The sequence below is a fragment of the Mytilus trossulus genome, unplaced genomic scaffold (genome assembly GCF_036588685.1).
Source record: "Mytilus trossulus isolate FHL-02 unplaced genomic scaffold, PNRI_Mtr1.1.1.hap1 h1tg000024l__unscaffolded, whole genome shotgun sequence".
Classification (NCBI taxonomy): domain Eukaryota; kingdom Metazoa; phylum Mollusca; class Bivalvia; order Mytilida; family Mytilidae; genus Mytilus; species Mytilus trossulus.
This window is the reverse complement of record NW_026963290.1, coordinates 1,256,800-1,278,097: the sequence shown is the minus strand read 5'-3', so window position 1 is coordinate 1,278,097 and position 21,298 is coordinate 1,256,800. Positions and strand designations below refer to the sequence as shown.

The window sequence follows — 21,298 nt, the reverse complement described above, 5'->3', positions numbered from 1 at the left end:
ACGGTCTATATCACTCTGTTCAGCTCTTAATATTATTCCATATCATGTCTTTGTGACGTCAAATACGTTGACCCGGCCTTAATAACTTTGACCCGGACATATCAGCGACGTCATAATGTTTGACCCGACGTTAATAACTTTGACCCGAACTTATCAAGTCATCATTTGTGTGCTGGTGAAACAAAGAAAACACTTCTGAAACAAGCAAATATAGCCCGATAAATCGATTATCAGATTATCTGCATAATGATATTGTAAAATATCAGCTGCTTGGCATTATATGAAGGCTTTTTGATCTCGTTCGCTACGCTCACTCGACAAAAAGCTTCATATTATGTCTCGCAGCTGATATTTTACGATATCAACATGCAGATAACCTGACAATCGGTACCGCTCAAACGTACATGCAACGGATATGGACGGACGCCTATTGGATAAGAACGGACGTCTAACGGACATGAACGGATTGAAAAAAAGTTATACGTTAGGCGTCCGTTCGAGCTATCCGGTAAGGTGTGACCGAGGCTTAATCTTATCTTATCTTTTCTTATACATATTCATGACGTTACAATCTATCTATACCCATATCTTGGTATTGCACATGGTCGTGTTTCTCTCTGTTTATAACATCTTTTCACTAAATCCATTGGATGTTTACGGATTGATAATCTAATCTTGGATGCACGATTTTTTTATTTGTTGTCATTGGCTTTGAACTACAACTGCGAGTACATATTTGTTTTATTGTCGGAATGTACACGCACATGGCCACGTAAATTCAGTGTTTTTGTTAGATGTATTTCAATCTATTTATAGCAATCTGATGAGCTCAACCCTTTTCCACTTGTTTTTAAATTTGTTCTTATGTTGTACAGTCTGTAACACCATTGTTTCAGGTAAGGGTATGGTTGTGCGCCTGCTAACATGTTCAACCCTGCCACATTCTATATGTGTCTGTCCCAAGTCAAGAGCCTGTGGTTGAGTGGTTGTTATTTGTTGCTGTCGATCATATGCGTTGTTTTTATAACATGTATAATGATTTGTACAGTTCTTGTATTGTTATGCTACACCACTGTCCCAGGATTAGGGGGATGGTTTGGCGCCCACTAACATGTTTAACCCCGTCACATTATGTATGTTCTGATCCCAAGACAGGAGCCTGAAATCAGTAATTGTCGTTTCTTGCTGTGTTATATATTTGTTTTTCGTTCGTCATTTTGTACATAAACAAATTGTTTAACATTTGTCATTTCTTGGCCATTTAAAGCTAACTATGCACCATGACTTTACTCATTGTTAAAGGATGTACGGTGACCTATAGTTGTTAATGTCTGTGTCATTTGGTTTCTTGTGAATAGTTGTCTCATTGGCAATCATACCACATCTTCTTTTTTTTATATTCATATGTTTCTACTTTAGTCATTAAAAAGAACAGTTCATATTGCAAGAAGAATTTATTTATTCGAATCTTTCAATTTTGCAAACCTTCATTTTTCAATTAACTAAAAACGCGTTTCATTTTGAAAAAAAGCTAGCAATGTGTATTTTAAATATCACTACATACATGATATAATAAAACTATCACTCCAATGAATAACTTTTATAAAATGGTTCATGACTGAAACATTTAGATTAAAATGCATTATAAATCGGACAGCTGAAGATTATATATATGTATGAAGATATAGGGGTTTTGTTTATTGCAGGATGAAATATTGTACAAATGATAGTCATTGATGACTTCTTTCGGTCATAAAATACATGTATGAAGACCGGCATTTGAAGCTAGAAATTACATGTATGGAGAAGTCCGACTGTGACAGACATCAGTACCGTTGTTAAGCTGACAAAGATGAGTGATGCACTGCTGATTTCTCCAGTGTCTGCAAATAATAATAATAAAAAAACATCAACAAGATATCATTTATCATTTAACAGAAGGTTTCAGTATCCTTTCCAAGTGGAGTTGAGTTTCATAAGATTCGTAATATGTTTTTTCCCTAGATAATTCTCAAAAACGGCTTTATTATCTGAAAACCCTAACAGAATAAATGAAATCTGACAGTCCCAAGCAGTAGTTATATAAAAATCGTAAAACCAGTCTGCATATGTATGTAACATTTTCAGTTCATAGTATCAAAAGTTAAAAAAAATACCATCCATAAAAAAGTTGGAACATTTTGTGTTTTAATATTTGAAAGTCCAAATATTAAATCCTAGAATGTATCAAGAGTGTAAAACTTTTGGCTAATACTTTTAGGTCAAGATGAAGAACTGTCTATTTCGCTCATATTTTTAGTGAAGGACGAAGAACTGTCTATTTGGCTCATACTTTTACTGCAGGACGAAGAACTGTGTATTTGGCTCATACTTTTAGTGCAGGATGCAAGTGTTTATTAGAAAAGGGAAGAAGGGAATTTCGAAACCTATGCACTTTACAAAATGCCAAATTCTGGATAACAAGGCATAAGTTAGATTTTACGACATTTTATTTTAGAGTCTAACAATTATACTGTTTCCGTCTTCTAATTGAAAACATCTTTAATTGAACACTAGATCTAATACACCATGCAAGTTGTTCTTTATGTCTTTTAAAAGATATGTTATAGTATCAAAAGCCATCTTTGTATTAAAAAATATATAATGAGAACAACAGCTAAACAATTTTTGAAACTAAAATAATCATAATTCATTACCTTTGGTGTTACCTGTAGTCCAAAATCCAAGACCCGACGCTGGTAGTTGGTTTGACCAGAGGTCCAATATTTCTGGTTTGTAGTTAATTTTTTGTGTGATCTCAACGTCAAAATCCAGATAATTTTTGTCATTTATATTGAAACGTTTCCATGGTATCGACCCATTACCAGCATCTGGCACGCTGAAATAACGTATTAAAATGCAAGTTACTATAATTTAAGGGTACGGGTAAAAAGTTTAAATTAATGTCTTAAATCAGTAACTATAGATTTCTTTAAAAAAAAACTATAATTGCATTTTATTTTCATTTCGAACCCTTGTTTAAGATCCTCTTGTTTTTACTCTATGGCATAATGTGTTCTTGACTATAAAAGATAAAATATTTGTACCATAATTCATGCTAGCAGGGTAATTACTTTGAAAATAACACAGCTGATTCCATTTCATAAATTATGTAATGCATTAAATGTATCTAAATTCTAATGACCACCAACCGTCTAGAAAGACCCTTATATTTAAAAATCTAATGACCATTTGGATGGAACTTTCTTCCTTTTTAAATATTTTCATTTAACGGTCGTTGCTGTCTTATTAAGTTGTTCGGGTTTTAAGATATATCGCCTTATTGTTTGTTGGCTTATTGTTCGCTAGCTTTAGTCTTATTGACTAACCATCGTCTTGTAAGACTCTTAAAGTGAAATTCCAAAGATCACCCACCGTCTCGCAAGATTCTAAGAGTTAAAATTTTAATGACCAAATACCGTCTTTGCAAGAATCTAAAAGTAAAATTATATTGACGACCCATTGACACTTCAATAAAGTTCCAATGACAACTCATCGTCTCGCAAGGCTCTTAGAGTAAAAGTCTACTGATCACCTACCGTCCCCAAGACAAACTGACAGCACCATGCAAAAAAAAACAATCAAAAAACAAAACAGAAAACCGAAGAATGAAAAAAACCAAACCGTCATCAGGCAAATACCGGTTAATGAGGGCTATGGAAAGATGAACAGATCCAGTTTTACCCGAAGAAATCGTAATGTTCCTCATATCATTACAATTTTTGTGATGTTAAATCCCAAAAAGAGAAAATGGAATTGCGGTTTCAACTGTTGGAACATATTATTCGTTATATTTGAATCAGATAATCCCTAACGATCATCAAAATGCATGACGCTTTCTTTTTTCGAAGGGATGATTGCAACTTCACCACTTTGCACCTTTGGTTTGATACCCTCAAATTCCCTTTAAGCAGCATATTTCTGCTGAGGAAATCATAATAGGAAATGTAAGCTTTGGAATATCGTATCAACTGGGAAGGTATGATATTCAATATACAGGCGCTGCTTTTATGTTGTTATTAACGAATAGGAGGCACAAGAACACAGATATTTCGAAGTGCATTTTTATTAGACAAATAAATTCAAATCAAATAAATCGCACCCGTTTTATCTCAAAAATATTTTCACAGTCTTGTGTACTACTATCGGGATAAATGATATCAAAATTATAGAAATATCTACCATGCAGCTCTAACTCAAAATATTGACGGGTTTGAAATACAGTTCAACAGTTTCGGACATACTAATTTTGAGGCTCCCGCAGGTTCAAAAACGACCTGCCACCTCCGGGCTTTTTAGAGGCGACTTCCCACCTGAGGGCCTTCTAAAAACAACTTGCGACCTTGCGACGAATTTAAAAGCGACCTTGCGACTTGAGGGGGGTACCCTGTGGGAGCCTCAATTTTTGTCCTAAATGTTTAAATAGATCTAACCACTACTAAACATAAAGATTCAGCACCCATATTCTCTTAACATTTAATTTCATTCTCTTACTTAATATTTCATGCATGAAATGTCAAGAAATAAATTGGGAAAGTGTATGAAAAAAAATTTGCAAGTTATACACTGTTTATACTGGGCACTATACTCGTACTGAGACTATTTTTTCCCATCGAAACATCATTTTTATATATAATAGTTCACATTGACATAGCTTTTATAAAAGGCACAACATTTAAAGACTAAGTGCTACTCGAACTTTACTCTTGTGTTTTTGTTCTAGCAGGGACATATGCTCTATCATATTTCTCGATTTTTTAGATATACTTACTAAGTGTATCTATCAAAGATGGGCATGTTGATACTCTTATGAAGATTACAATCAAGTATTTCGTCAAAATGAATCCGTCACTGTTCTGTATTTACCAAAAAGTAGGTTCAAAGGTGTTGCATGTGAAAACTAAGGATTAATTTTCAGAAGTACTCATTGTAAGTAGATTAACACGACTTTGAGTTTGTAAAATAAAACCTTAACTGTTGTGGATTCATTTATTTTCGTGTGTACCAATTTTCGTGAATTGCCCAAAACCTGCATTTTTTCGTGGATATGAAATTTCGTGGTTTTGCAAAAGTCTAATTACAACCTGATAGAAATTTGAAATTCATTGAACATTTAAATTCGTGGTTCACCTGTACCCACGAAAACCACTAATATTGGTATCCAACATTACTCTTACCCTGTTTTAGCAAAAGATGTCCAATAGCTTATCATTTTCTTCCCAAAATCCTCATCGTTTTCATTCAGTATCACGTCTTCATTCAGTGACAGCAATTTTGTGATATTGAAAAAGTAAATCAATTCATCACCATGGCCGACACCTTTGAACCATGACGGAGGAGGCGGGCCGAAAGGTTTTGGACTTAATTTTGATACCACATATTGGTATGTGTTACCTCCAGAGTGATATTCTAACATTTTGTTGATACCAAAGTTAAATGAAATGTCAGCCCAGGCATCGGTTGCTTTTAAAGATTGATTTACGACAGACTCTGTGGAATAATAATTACACAGTTTGTCCATGACGTTTGAGTTGTTAGCATACCACGTTTCCACAAAGGGTGACAATATTCCGTCACAAACGGCTTTCGAAGGAATACCTATAGATAAATTAAATTTATAGTATTCTTGAAAGCTCGGTGAAATTGACATATATAGTAAGGATCCTTCGTTCGAAACAGCACCCGCAATGAAATCTATAGAACGGAAAAACTGGGACACATCTGACGAGTTGTCTTCAAGACTGTTTATTGGGTGTTCAAGAAACAATTCACGATCTACAACCGGCATTACAATGGCTTCAAACATCATCTTGTCCGCTTGCATTGAGGCAGCAGGGTTGGTCCATTCAAGTATTTCATCAGCAGTTTTCTGTCTTAAGCAGTCAGCAAATACTTTCTTGTTACCGAATGGACAGGACGATTTGTTAGCTACTTCTGCAGCAAACTTTTCAACAGTACTATCTTTTAGCATATTAAATCTATTTACAGTACTACTCTGTGCAATAACTCGCTGAAAAAGTCCTTTATTTGAAGGTATAAGTGACTGGAATGATGCACAACCTGCCCCCGCAGATTGGCCAAATATTGTAACAGACTCAGGATTACCTCCGAATGATGCAATATTATCATGTACCCATTGTAGTGCCATCTTTTGATCCCATAAACCATAGTTCCCTCTTGCTGCAGGATGACCTACAGCAAAAGATCCAAATCCACCAAGTCTATAGTTTATTGTTACAATAATAACATTTCCTTCCATTGCAAGTTTTCCTCCATCGTATTGGTGCCCATAACCGGTCAAAAAACCGCCACCATGTATCCATACCATTACTGATAAAGATTCGTTTAAATTTCTTGGAACGTAGATATTCAATACCAAACAATCTTCCGACATGGCTGGTCTACTTGGTTCAGGTATGAAATTGATACCCGGCTGCATACAGATTGCTCCGAATTTCGTTCCATCATGAACTCCTGTCCGTTTTTTAAGTGGTTCTGTTTTTTTGAATCTCAATGGACCAATTGGTGGTTTGGCGAAAGGTATTCCCCTGAATTCATATAAAGGTTCTAAGGTTTTGGTATAATTCAGTTTCAGTCCCTTGATTAGTCCAGACGGTGAATTTATAACTGTTGTGTCGTCAGCACAAATAAGAACAAATAGAAAAATAAAACTGAAACATTTGAACGATGATTTCATTGTGGTATCACTATGATTTACCTAAAAGAAAGATGAAATAACAATTTATGTATTAAAATGATGATGTGGTATGATTGTCAATGAGACAACTCTTCTTTACAAGTAACCAAATGACACAGAAACTAAAAACTATAGGTCACCGTTTTTTTTTTTTTATTTGTTCAAATTTGGCATAACTTTTTGCTACTTCTTAATTGTTTAACTAAACACGCAATATGTATGTGCCTGTCCAAAATCAGGAGACTGTAATTCAGTGGTCGTCTTCGGTTACTACATGTCTTTCATATGTGTTATTCGTATATTATTTTAGCATACTTTAAGTCTTTGGTTTTCTCATTTGAATTGTTTCATTTTTTCCAAGGCCGGAGCCTTTTAGAATTGCATTATACACTTTGGGTTTTGCCCAACTGTGAAGACTGCTCTTTGATCTATGTTAGATACATTTTAATGGCAATAATACCATACAAAAATTGTTTTTAAGTCTTCGTTTAAAATGTCCGGTGTCTGATGCGTTTAAGATTGTAGACAATTTTACGTTTTTTACAATCTGTTACTTATGCAGAAAACAGGGAGGAATCGCTGCTATATCGAGTTGTTTCCATTTTCCCTCCAAAAACGTTAATTACTTTACTAAATATGCATGCGGGGAACAGACACCTTTCACATTTATGATTTTTAGATTTTATGGTGTGATGACTTCTTTCGGAGATATGGAAATAATAATCACCTTACTATAACCATGAACAAATAATGGTCCAGAGTCGTTTCATGCCCATTATTATGAGCAATTTTATAGTTGTCATCCAGCTATTTACGTTTTTCTGAATACTTTTATCAAATTGCAAACAAAATATTCGAGAAAAAAAAATGAAGTATAGACGAATGTGCACCACAATCTAGACAAGATAAAGAGAAAGAACGGTACCTAATGCAATTCTATGAACAGTATTGTATAGAGGGTATAGCCAGATCCTCTCTTGACCGACCGTGCAAGGGCTTTATAGCCAGTCAAGGTCGTGAAAAACTTTCCATTTGTTGCCTCTCTTGAATATTTACATTCCAGACTATAGCGAACTTTTAACATTCGAATCAACCTTTCAGACTTTAAGAGATGTATTTTATCTAGGATATGCATTCCAGACCAGAATTAACGGACTTCTAACATTTGATTTAATCTTTTAGACTCCAAGTGCTGTATTTTATCTAGGATATGATATGTTTATATTGTCTTGAGTCTTTTAACGTTCCTTATATTTTATCGCTATTTTGTACATTTTTCCTTTGATCTTTTTTTGTGATAATTTTCATATCATGTTTCTTGCTTGAGATGGAAAAAATATCGCTAGAAACTAAGGAGGTCACGTGGCGTTGCTAATGAAATTGACATTGAAATTGAACATTGTAAAATAGCGATAAACAGATTATCATTGTTCATCTCAACTCGATTGCTTTTCTCACTTTCGCTGTACCAGCTCAAGCGAGAAAATCAATCTCGTTGAGATGATCAACGATAATCTATAAATATATCATTTATTATAAATCAAGTTGAAAATATTTCTCTAAAATGGGCATTGACAATCATAATTTTCGCTAAAACGGGTTAAAATCAGGCGTTAAAATTTATTCTTTGGTAGGCAGATGGTGAGAAGGATGTTTGTTTGTCATGTTTTTGAATTTTTGTCAGATTTTCGAAATTATCTGGTTTTATCCATTTGAATGCCTTCAAAAATTTTGCCCATGGACCCCCACTTTAAAAAAAATCTTTTACGTGTATAATTAGAATCATATTCGAAACAGTGTGGTCCTGGCCATTAATTGACTGGGACAGATTAGGTGAATATTTGTCGGTAACAATCACTGCTCACTATGTACTTGTTAAAGACACTGAATCTGTGGGGTCACCAAAGGTTCTCAACACCTAAAAAAAGCAATTCGAAAAACGAATCCGGAATAATACGATGTGTTGATTTATATCAATAATATAAATCAAAATATAAAGGTTATTCCTGAATAATTTTTCGAATTATTTTATTATTAAAGGCGTTAATTTATATAAGAACCTTTGGTGACCCCACAGTTTAAATCCTATAATAAGTAAGAAGTGAGCAATGGTCGTTACAGACAAGCGTTCACCTAATCTGTCCCAGTCAATGGGATACTTTAGGTCGTCAATCAATGGCCAGGACCACACTGTTTTGAATATGATTCTATAAACAATTTGTAAGAGTCTTATAAAATCTTATTAATTTTCTAATAGTTTTTGAGAACTTTAACTGTTCAAAGGGAAAGCTATGAAAAGTCAAGAGTGAACATTTTCCCGCCAAAATTCCAATGACTAATATTTCGAAAACAAACAAATTGACCCCTATATTTTTTTTTGCTTTTTTGATTCCTCAATTAATCCCCTATCAATATACTTGTTTTATGAAAAGTTATTTATTTTGAAACTGAGCAGCGAACTTCCTGAAATGAACGGTTACACCATTATTTTATTTCATTTTTCAATTCAGTATAATATGACAAATTTAATTTAAAAAAAAATATATAGCGAAATCCTAAGTTAAAGAAAAAGATTGCACACACATACCTTTGTAAACATAACAGAACACAGTAAGACGTATTTACCGGTAACATCAATTTTTTTTGTAATACAGATAGTCCCAGAAAAGAAACTTTACATAATTAAAATACCGTATTTGGTAATCAAGGGATGTCTTCAATAAGAACCATGAAGTGTAAAGCACCTGCACTTAAATTAATCATTTCTATATTATATATCAGTGACCGCTGTGGATAGTAAACTTGACATTGACAGTAAATAGTAAATACAAGTTATGTAGTCTATGTATGTCTCATTTTACAGAAAAAAAACAGGATAATAATTGAAATTGATAGAAACAAATAAATATAGGATTTTGAAAAAAGGGGGAGGGCAAAACAAATTGTCTTGTTCTGAAATACCTATGGCAAAGGTCTGTTTACATTTGTAAGTTGATTTTTTGAATCGTTTTGTTGAGTATATGTTTAGTTTAAACATATTTATTTATTTATAGTGGATTGGGAAACAAGTTTTTGCAGCTGATATTAATTCCTGCTCTATGGTCGGGTGGTTGTCGCTTTGACACATTCACCATTTCCTTTCTCAATTTTACTTTCTATTTTGCGGGTGCGAGTGCTGCCTTGTAGCGACATTAGCCTGCTCTTTTTCGAAATCTACAAGGGTGTATTATACGTGCAAGAGATATGCCTCTCTCTTAACACGGGTCAGTCATGTATCGCCCCTTTCAGACGGACTATCATCGTTTCCTATAGACCATTCTCGCAAATGATGTCAAGGGAGAACCGTAAATTCAGTACCTGAAATTTTCATCCCGGATCGGGAATCGAACCAGGAATCTTTGTGCTAGCAGTACGATGCACTAACCACTACACAGTTCAACGTGTTTGGTCATTCTTATCCCGGCAACTTACAATATCACTATGTGCTGACTTACCTCAATGTTTTAAGATCTTTTCTTTTACATTTCTGTTGTGTTGAGATCTGAAATATTTGCATGATATGCATACACAGATATTTATTATTCTTGGAGAAAAAAAAAGCACACTTACCTCGGGACGAGTAATTCTTTAAAGCTGTGCAAACATAACAGACACACTTACCTCGGGTGTGTTATTCTTTAAAGCTGTGCAAACATAACAGAAAATATTCTTTACCTATCTTATTTATATATAAAACGGACAGTCCTGAATATTAAACCCTAGATAATTTAAAATGCCTTATTTAGACGTCATTTTATAATATAGTTGTTCACAGTGTGGACGAGACCATTTCTTGGCGCGCTCAGAGGTATCCCATTTACACTTGATAATTTAAAATGCCTTATTTAGACAGCATACAAATGTATATGGGCCAGTGACCGCTGTGGATAGTAAAAATAGAATTGATAGTAAATAGCAAATACAGGTAATTTATAGTATATTGATATTCTTATGATACAGAAAAACGCGAAAATAATTGAAATTAATAGAAAACTAAAAAATAACGGATTTTGGGAAGAAAAGGTGGAGGGTAATTGTTTTCCTGTCTTCAAGTAACTATGCTCCCGTTGACGGTTTAGATAAGATAAACAGTTGTTTGTTACCTTGGGCCGTTCCAGTTAATTTCTGACAGGTGGTGATGGATTGGGAGAATTTTGTTTATACGTATCAGAAAAAAACATCATGAAAAACTACCTATCAGATCTGAAAATTAAGACCTATCAGATGTTTCTGTTCATATTGGGTGGATGGTCTTACTTGGGAAAACATTACCTATCAGATTTTTTTACTGCAAGGATTGTACCCATCAGAATTTTCAATACAATACCGCCTGAGATAATGCATGATACGTAACTGTCTTCATTCAAAAGCACCCTAAGATCTGACATAGGCATTTTTGTAACCCCTAAAATGTAATTATTTTAAATTATTTACTGCTGCAAGACCCTCAGAAGTTTTTTGCGTATAAGTGTACGTGTCAGATGAAAAAAAAAATCAACCCTAAGATGTATAAATTTTACACCCCTCAGAAAGGACCACCCAACCCCCTTTATTAGATATTAACTGGAATGGCCCTAGTTATCACGTCGTTTTTATAAACATTTAACTGTAGGTCGATCGATATATATATCGCACGTTCTTTAAACAGAAATATAAATTAGATGTTGATTTGAGGGGGGAGGGGGTCCTTAATTACAATCTATAGATTTTTTTTGACAATTTGACTTTATCATACTTTTTTCAATAAAAGTACAAATCATCGGACCTTTTCACTCTACCGGTTGTGCAAAATTGTCGGCATTTGTATAGATAATTCATGGAGAATTCAATTTTGTGTAATAAAAATTTAACTGTAAACACAACCACTACATATGTAGTATAACGTAATCAGAGATCAATATTTAGACTGACACAACCAGATCCTGGTAAACATATCGATCCTTTAAATAAACTTATTATTAAAAGTCCAACACTGTCATTAGATCATTGAATACTGTTTTTATTGGTATTAATATTGATTTTGTTATCAGTTATTTAAAACCAATCTTAATATTATTGTTTTATATAAATGGACTCTCGTGGATCTATAATCTGCCGAATTCTGTATCTTGGCATTGTACAAGGTCATGTTTTTCTCTGACTGTTTATGACGGCTTTACACTAAATACATTGGATGCTGAATGTGCACTGATTGATAATTTAGTCTTAGATACCTGATTATTTATTATTTGTCATTGGCTTTGAACTCGCTCTCATATCTGTACTTAGTGTTTTTGTTGTTGTTGTTATGTACAAGTACCCGGTCACGTCCACGCTGTTGTTTTGTTATATGTATTTCTATTTGTATCCATCTGATGAGTAAAGCCTTTTTCAACTCTTTTGTAATAGTTTCTTCTTGTGTTGTACTGTTACCCCACTGTCCCAGTTTAGGGGGTGGCAGATAACGCTAACATGTTTAACCCCGCTACATGCTGTATTAATGTGCCTTTCCATTGTCAGGAACCTGTTATTTTAAAAGATGTTGTCGTTTGTTGCTGTGTTACATATTTATTTTTCGTTCATCATTTTGTACATAAATTAGACAGTCATTTTTTTTTTGGTTTTAGTTGTTTTCATTTGTCATTTCGGGGTCTTTTATAGCTGACTATGCGTTATGGGCTTTGCTCATTGTTGAAGTCCGTACGTTGACACATAGTTGTTAATTTCTTTGGCATTTTGGTATCTTGTGGAGAGTTGTCTCGTTGGCAAACATAGCACGTCTTCTTTTATATATATAATATATATATACACACACCTTTTATACAATATTCTGGTACACCAATGGATAGATAATGTTTCAAATGATGTAACGTTATAATACTTACTTATATATTTGGTTATTCAACAGGTTGTACTGCTATTAGCACTAAAAGTGAGAAAAAAAGTCGCATGGGATTTTAAAGTAAAAAGTACTCTTTAGTAGACCCCCCCAAAAAAAACCAAACAAACAAACAAACAAACAAAAAAGTAAAACAGACTTTTAAGTAAAGATTAAACACTAGTAGACTCTCCATACATAAACAAAATACTCTATACACAACTAGACAGGTAAGATACCTAAAGAAATATTGATGTATCTTACTTGCAGGTTCTGAGACTCATAATAATAATAATAGATCAAAACATTTAACTACAAGGGGGATTATAGTTTGTCTAGGAATAGGAGAAAAAAAAGTATCTCCGTCACCAAAATTTTGCAGTCCATATAAGGAATGATCATAATATACAGTCAGTAAATGGAACGAAATTTAAATGAAGGCTATAAAAAGAATATGATAACAGAATACATTTTATAGGTTGGGAATTCTATATTTAGATAAACCTTTAAGACATTAGAAAAAAATGAAATAATAAATGTGGTCGTTATTTTTTATTTTTCATTTTGTTATGTTGTGTCACATACTATAAACATGTAGTTTTATGGCAATAAAGATTTGAATTGAATTGAGTTACTAATTTTCAATACATCGGACAAAATGAAAAAATGCGGTCCTGGTATTTCTATCACAGATGCGTTGAGCCTTTGTCTTGATTTTTTAATATTTGTTCTTCAGCTCTCTATTAAATTCACAATGTGCCTTTTTAAATTACTTATCAAAACATTGAAGGAAGAATATGAGCCTATCGGTAGCACACCATTCATTAATTCATTCTTAAAACTTTTTCTGGTTTCTGGTTTCTAAACTAACAAAAAAACAAATAATCGTATACAACGATCTTCATTTAAAACCGAGAGTAATCCTACAAAGTTGAATAGTATGAGTCATTTATAACACTAAATTATACATAAAAAAAATCAATAATCACGAACAATTCCAGAAAGTACAACAAAGCACTCCAATCACCCTTTTGTGTAAACAACAAACTTTAGTTACAATAAAACGAATTGTTTCAACAGTAGAGCATGTAGAGTGTAAATAACTTGGATTCATACTGCAATTCGAAAAAAGGTGAGTATTCCAATGGTATTCTGAAAGAAAAAAGTCCGTTTTCCTCATCACATCTTGTTGTTTTGCTAGTACAAATGTATGTGTATTAAGATGTTTAAAATAGTGGTGTTTTTTTTCTGAACTATTCCTTCGTTCATACATTTGGTATTCCTCTTGCTGACTAATTTAAAAACGGAGGGTTCAATGAGTACTCGCTAATTCAACGCCGCCTGTCAAATTCTGATTCGTCAGTATGACATCATAAGGGTTATTTTTTTTTCTATCGATATATGAGTTTCAACAGCGGTATACTACTGTTGCCTTTATTTATTTGATTTTTTTTAGTGAACATGGTGTTGATGTCAGAATTTTGATGGTTCTAGCTAATTTGATTCACTAACTTCGTCCTCCAGATTCAATTTTTGCGTGTGTCGTTAGGTTGATGTACAACTGACGTATATTATGTACCCCTTTTTGTGTTATTTCTAGACATTTGTAACGTACATTTTTCATAAATAAGCAATACTAGTAAGCAAGAAAATAAGGAAATGGGAGTTTTCATCTTGTCTTTACAATAAAATTAAGTACAATTTTTTTTTTTAATTGTATGATAAAGTGTTTTGATTGGCTACTTTCCATGACATAGAGAGGCAAGAAACACCCCATTATAAATACCGGGATATTTTTGTTTATGCCAGACGAGCAATTGGTCCACAAAAAAATCATCGGTGAATATCTCAAATCAAGAATAGTAAAGGCCAAATAAAGTACGAAATTGAAAAGCATTGAGGACCAAACATTTTTAAAATTTTAATAAAACCCATATATTGTATTTGCATGCTAAAATCAGAACAACAGGCACCCTTTCTTTCTATGGTCAAGAGGAAGATTTTATCAATTATATTTTATAACGAATATTTGGTAATTATTTGTCCGTTAGATAACACACGGTCGTCTAAATATATACCAACGAGTTTTAATAAACGTTTTTTTAACCATTGTCCGAACATTTATTGTTGATATTTTAAAAGAATAACATTTAACGGCAATCTCTGTTAAGGAACAGAAAACTCGAGATGAACAATATAAATAAGAATAGGTAACTAATGATATTGTCCAGTGGCAAATCAAATGCATTTTCAAAATAAGGAAATGTCGTAATATATGAATATTAACTCTGCTTTGTACTAGACCGACATCCTGAGCTGGATCTTTAAACATACTAGTTCACAAAAAAAACAGTACGAAGGAAGAAATGCTACCCTTATCAGACAGCGTTATTCAAAATCTGAGTCACGAGAGAACGAGTCAGAAAAGTAGAAACTATGAATATTAGAAGGTAAAATGCACTTTAATCGTTTAAAAAAAGTACACATGTTTGTCGGTTAATCTCGCGAAGTATTTTTATATTTGAACTAGGTTAATGTTTGTACATAGTACCATAGTTACCCCTAATAATTAGTTCAAGTAAACTAAACTCATTCCAGTTTGATAATGTGATATTTCTCGGACGGTGAATCTTCCGTTATTACAATAGTTTGACCCTGAGTATCAATAGCCCATGGATGGCGTATGTTTAAGAACGTATTGTCTGTAATGTTTCCATCAAATGTTAGCCTTAAGACTCTATTGGAACATGGAAGTGTACAATATATTTCTTCCTGACCACATGTAAAGTTCGAAATTCCCGGTATTTTCCTCTGCCACAAAATACGTCCAGCAAAGTCCATGCATACAAGAGTTTTTTGTATTGAATCACACATTATCACTGTTTCATCTTTTAACATTGCTCTGACTGGTACAGATGCACTTCTTCTAAACAACGAAGAAAAAATATTACGTTGCTTTCGCGAGTCGATTGAAAACAAAATTTCCCCGGAAGTGTAAATGACGTCAATTGATGAATCAGGTGATGTCACTAGAAAACGATCTTTTCCAGCACCGGAGATGCCTAGATAATGTTTTTCCGTTTTTACTACTTGTTTAATTGAGAGAATTGGTTCTGTATCTAAAATGAATATTATATTTTTGTCCCAACATGTAATAGCGATCCCAGTATTTCCTGACCTGCAGACTTGGTAGGGTTCTGTAAGCGAACAATTTCCAACGCATTCGCCATCTAGAGTCATTTTCATGGCGTTATTATTGTATTGGTCAATTATAATTAGAGAATTGTCTAAAAGACATATGCCTGAAAGCGATCTATAAAGATTTGTTTCTTGATTTACTGAGAATTCACGTATTCTGTACATCATAAAATCCCTTTCCGGTTCTATCAGAGAAAGTGTCTCGTCTGCATGGTAATCAATATTCAAATCGGAAGATATTTCTATGTTTGCAGCTTCTTTTACTTTTGATATGGACGATATCAGTATATCATTCGATTCAAATGATATCTTGTAATCTCTAAAACAAGAGTAGTTTATTTCAGCTTTGTTGAGTAACGTATCAGCGGCTTTATGTATCTCCAAAACATCTTTCTGCTTTTTAACAACGTTTATTTCCCGAGTTGTAGTGACAATATCATCTCTAAACTGTTCTAAATGTGAGCGATGTATTCTGATAGCTTTCAATACTGATTTCATGTTTACTTCAGGCCAATTAAGACTGGTTTCCTTTGCTTTAATATCAGTCAAAATCAACGAAGAAAACGTCTCAAATTGTTTACGAAGAGAGGAAAGAATAAACAATGTTTCCTCTTTTTTATTCTGATACGAAACTAAATTGAAAATCCCTTTCTGTTCAATTTCCGACATATCTTTTAAATGTCTTACAACATTTGAATCAATTTCATTTAGCTCGGATAAAGCTCTCAGTTGTAACTCAGATATCGGGGATGACACACACTCTTTATGAAGTTCAGAAACACATTCACTACAAAGGATGTCTTGGTGATCAGTACAAAAGTATTCAAAACATTTCATGTGCTTATCACACACTGTTTTTTCTTGTAATGTTTTACTACCATTGATAGTCTCATCGTCATCGTGATCTTGATCAGGATCATGTTTTTTCACAGCATTGATTATCCCTATGAGGAGAAGATCCTGTGGTAAAGTTTGAATCCACGTTTGAATCTCTGTAGATTTCGAACAGTTCATTGCCTGTCGACATGTTGGACAAGTTTGTGAAGAAGTCGTCGATTTTAAATATTCCCCTAGACATTGAAAACAGTAAGAATGTCCACACGATAGCTGTCTAGGATCGGTGAATATATTGAAGCAAATAGAACATGTTAAATAATCCTCTTCAATGCTACGCTTAAGACGTGTAGCCATTGTACCTACAAGTCAGGTGATAACTTACTGGACAAATATAGATTTATCTCAAAATCATGTGATGTATGATCTTTCATCCTGATAAAATCCTTATTATCAAATGTAAACTTCCTGATTTTACGTAGAATTAACTGTACATGTTACAATATCATATTCATTTTGTTACTGATTAGATAAAAATCATGTCAACTCATTCGAACAGAGCTATTTTTGTAATAAAATGTATCAAAAAAGACTTAAAGTTCATTGAAATAATTGTTAATAAAATCGCATGTTTGCAATATACACTGACAGGCTTTAAAAACACAACACATATTTTGTTTATTTATTTTTAAACTAACCATGACTTATAGTACGGTGACGGAATAGTGAAAAGGCGATTATTAACAGAGTTTAATTTCACTTTAGGGTATACGGCTAAAAATTGATATACATCTAGAGAAATGAGTTTACTTTACTGGTCGTCAAAAAGTCGTACGGTGCATTTTTTTTTTAATTTGCCGTTTTGTTAGCAAAACTGACATGAAATGTGGACTCTACAAGGCATGTAATTTCGGCAATTTTTTTTTAAATCGTTACCAAATATATGTATTCCGTATAGGATTTGAATAGCACGTATAATATGTTATTCATTAAGCAATAAAAGTAACATTATAAGTTTTTTGTTAAATAAATATGAAGATACAAAGTTCTAAAACTTTGGACATTTTGTCGCTTCACCGGATTTCAATACTTTGCAAGAACGCACGCATTTTTAAAATATGAACTAATTCATGCAACGTGAAAATTCAGCAAATACTCTTTTCAGTGACATAATTTTTTATCATAATAAATTTCACAAAAAGATGTAAAATAGCATTCAAAATATTCACTATTGAAATACAATCTTACTTAATTTCCGGAAAGTCGTGTCAGGTACGGGTGATCTGATATTATAAACCTTATTGATTTTGAACTTCGAGCGCACCATATGTTCGATTACTATATAGCAATTATCACTTGATATTACTTGTATTGGGTCAAAGTTTTGGGTATTAGATATTTTTGTTTGTTGTTTGTTCAATTTTGAGGTTGTGTTTGTTAGGTTTGATTTATTTAAAAGGAATATGAATTATTTAGTTGAAAGTTATTTTTAGAAATTGAGGTCTGGCCTAACCCCTAAAAGATGGCACAACAGTGAAAACCGTTGAAACTTGGCCCAAGTACTGCAAAGCGGCTGAAACCAAGTTTAATATTAGAAAAATGTGTAATTTGCCAGAAAAGCAGTAATGCAACAGTAGTTTTATTTACACATATCAGAAAATCGCGGTTTATTGCTGCAGCTGGTTAGCGTAAAGATGATATTTACTTAAAGGATTCCTTTTTGACAAATGTACAATAGTCTTTTGTCTAAAAAGGGCGCCGATGTTACAGTTGTAGCATATCCTCCAATTATAGACTAAACCGAATGATATGACCACAGTGTATACTGCCATGAAGAAATGTCTTGACATGTCTAATGATGCTGGACAGGATTACGCTATTCAAACATTTGACCAGCAACTCTATGCAATCGCACAACAGGTCAAATGGTCGAAGCCTGACATTTTTAATCGCCATATTCTCAGGCTTGGTGGTTTCCACAGTTTGTCGTGTTTCTTAGTCTCTATTACTTCGATCAGATACTTTCTGCGTTCTGGAATGTGTTGTTAGAGTTCCATACAGGTATATGTGATCAAACGGACCAAGACTCAGACATTAAAACTAGACTGGAAAAGTTATTTGAAGATCATGTACAGCCTCTTATTGATCTGTTCAAAGAATGGGGTCACGATGCATCACCTACTTTCAAATATTGGGACATGACATGTTCCTCGTTGCCGTTCAAATTATGTTGTCAAATGTACGAGCAGAACGACAAGGTAATTGGTCGGCAGATTTGATGTCTTCGTCCAAAATGCTTTTTACATTACCAACCGTACAAATTACTCTAGATGGATGCCTGTATATATTCTTGATATGCTCGAACTACCAACAGAGATCGAACCAGCTTTTAAACTAGGGGAGTTTTCTATCAGACAAAAGCAAGGCACATTCAATTGCACATTTGGAGTGATATGGGAACTGAACAAGCAAAAATAACTCATTTGAACCAAACCATTACTGACCCCTTTGATAAAGATGCAGACCCTCCTTGTCTCATTAATATCTCTACAGGCATGCATGCTACTAGAGAAGTTCAGGATTCTTTGCTTTCTGTAGTAGATGAAGGAGAAAATATGTGCAGAAAATTTGTTAAGAGCGCGCTTTCTTTAGACCTATCCGGAAGCTTCTATAGTCCTATTACCAAGTTCAAATTGAAAACATTTGAAAATATAAACGCTAAGACAACCCTTAAGTGTTAATCTGGCAAAATTATAACTGGCCATATAAATCCAGAAATTGATTTTGGACGTGCTCTGGTTTTAGCTAACATCAGTGATGATGTTACTATTGAAATTATTCTCTCACTTCCACTTGGGCCTATCCCGGTTTCTTTGTTCCATGAGAAAATCGTGTAAATCAGATCTAGTAAACCAGTTTGAAAATGAAGTCTCGCCGGTTCTTTCTTTGCCAGATTTTGATCCTTCGTTGACAATTTACATTAGAGACGGTATGGCTATAGTTCAGTGCATGGATGCAAAGAAACATAAAACCTTTGGAGATCTTGCTCTTGCCTATTGCAATTATTTAGCAAGTTGTTTTACAAAAGCACAAAAAGTATACGTAGCTGAAGTTTTTGATCGGTATGATGTAAAACACTCCATTAAGTCAGCTGAAAGAGAGCGTCGTACCAAAGGCACTGCTCATGCAAATGTGTTTCAAGTAATTGAAGGTAGAAATGTCCCCGACTGGAAGAAATTTCTTTCTGTTAAAGAAAATAAGCAGGCTCTCATTAATTTTTTTGGTGACTTCCTGGTCAAGTTCATTAAAATCCTCTATTAGTGCTCCCTGGACATTTCAGTGAACTGTACACTTTAGGAGATTCCGACACAGAGACTGCTATATCACGCTCTAGACGGTTTGTGGCAAGACTTTACGACCAAAAGCAGAAATATGCATCCTGCCATCAGGACATTAACAAACTTCGAGTTTAGTTTGCTACAAGCAAGGATTCAAGTCTGGTCAGATTGCCACCCTCTGAAACGGCGCTTCGACAGCATATCCTTAGTGCCTCATTTCAGACCAAAATTTGGCATGCATCTTGTCTTTCAAAACCACCCCTGCCTTCATTATTGGAATAGGGATGGAAATCATTCAAAGATTCATTGCATCCTGTCTACTTTGAAGGAAACATGTCAGCAGATTTTCTTCATGACCTCGTGTGTTCGTGTAAGGGAAAGTCATAATGTAAATAGTCGTGTGTTTGTGTCGACCAAAACCTTGCATGTACCGACTTATGATCCTGCCAAGGATCAGAATCATGCAAGAACTTTCATACACATGCCCTAACAGACAGTAAGGCTAGCGCATTTGGTGCGATTTGCAAATTGAATGTGCATTTCTGATACCTTTATTAAAAATCTAAAGTTTTCACACAGTTAAATGCAGTTCTAGTAATCCAAAATACGTTTTACAATTGTGTGTATGTTCTGCGCTGGCTTGTGTTCCTTGTAATGCATAGTAGAACATATAAAAAGTTTTTTGAAAGCCACATATCAGTCTGTGTTTATAGAGTTTGTTGTCAACTTGGCGTCTACCAACCCTAATCTAAGTGTACAAAACTTATTTGTTTAGCTTATATTGGGTAATAAAAGATATTTATATTAAAGCAGACATGTTTTTTCGTATTTTATATTCATTTATTATAGTTTTGATGCTAGTAATAATGATTGTTTCGAAAACATACTTCTTTTTTAGTTAAAAATCATCCCCCTTTTTTTAAAAGTGTTTCACTTTATCGAAACAGTTTATTTTAGGATGATTTTTTAATTTTTGGGTGAAAAATTGAATGAAAAAAACAGAACCCATGCTGTTTTACTAAAAAAATATGCGATAAGGTATTTTAGTTGCTATCTAATATCCATTGCAATTATGTATGGAAAATGGTGTTTGACCTTTGATCTCGATTTCTGAAAAACTGCACCATATTTAGTTTTGACGACCAAATTAATTTTAAAATACATAAATTTTTGATTCGAATGATATATGATACAGCCGTATACCATTTTTGACGATTAAATTTTTAAAATGTTCACTCTGGTCACCATACTATTATATTCATTTCATTGCCTATCATTCTCTCAGTACTCCTTTTT

At 33.7% G+C, this 21,298-nt stretch overlaps 2 protein-coding genes across 5 annotated transcripts; both read right to left on the bottom strand.

Moving 5' to 3' along the window:
* Positions 1-1,499: 1,499 nt before the first annotated feature.
* LOC134698961 (cocaine esterase-like) lies at positions 1,500-12,682 on the bottom strand. 4 transcript variants are annotated; one of them, XM_063560644.1, is made up of 5 exons: positions 12,640-12,682; positions 10,231-10,277; positions 5,217-6,757; positions 2,697-2,878; positions 1,500-1,883 (listed from the first exon to the last, which is right to left on the bottom strand). In XM_063560644.1, exons 3-5 carry the CDS (start codon positions 6,734-6,736, stop codon positions 1,786-1,788), a joined length of 1,800 nt encoding a protein of 599 aa, XP_063416714.1. In that variant the 5' UTR covers positions 6,737-6,757; positions 10,231-10,277; positions 12,640-12,682; the 3' UTR covers positions 1,500-1,785. The 4 variants fall into 4 exon arrangements, with proteins under 4 accessions (XP_063416714.1, XP_063416713.1, XP_063416716.1 ...); XM_063560643.1 differs by lacking the exons at positions 10,231-10,277; positions 12,640-12,682 and adding an exon at positions 10,397-10,532; XM_063560646.1 differs by lacking the exons at positions 10,231-10,277; positions 12,640-12,682 and adding an exon at positions 10,397-10,532 and having other exon boundaries at positions 2,709-2,878.
* Positions 12,683-15,075: 2,393 nt separating this feature from the next.
* Positions 15,076-17,095, bottom strand: LOC134698955 (uncharacterized). The gene has a single exon (XM_063560637.1). The coding sequence runs from the start codon at positions 17,019-17,021 to the stop codon at positions 15,222-15,224; it is 1,800 nt and encodes a 599-aa protein (XP_063416707.1). The 5' UTR covers positions 17,022-17,095; the 3' UTR covers positions 15,076-15,221.
* Between the last annotated feature and the right edge of the window lie 4,203 nt (positions 17,096-21,298).

Bases quoted from the DNA above. Each gene is read 5' to 3' on its own strand.
- LOC134698961 (XM_063560644.1), bottom strand. From the start codon at position 6,736: ATGAAATCATCGTTCAAATGTTTCAGTTTTATTTTTCTATTTGTTCTT. The intron at 2,879-5,216 runs GTAAGAGTAATG...ACGTTATTTCAG, and splicing joins ACATCTTTTGCTAAAACAGG to CGTGCCAGATGCTGGTAATG. The intron at 1,884-2,696 runs GTAATGAATTAT...TATTATTTGCAG, and splicing joins GACTACAGGTAACACCAAAG to ACACTGGAGAAATCAGCAGT.
- LOC134698955 (XM_063560637.1), bottom strand. From the start codon at position 17,021: ATGGCTACACGTCTTAAGCGTAGCATTGAAGAGGATTATTTAACATGT.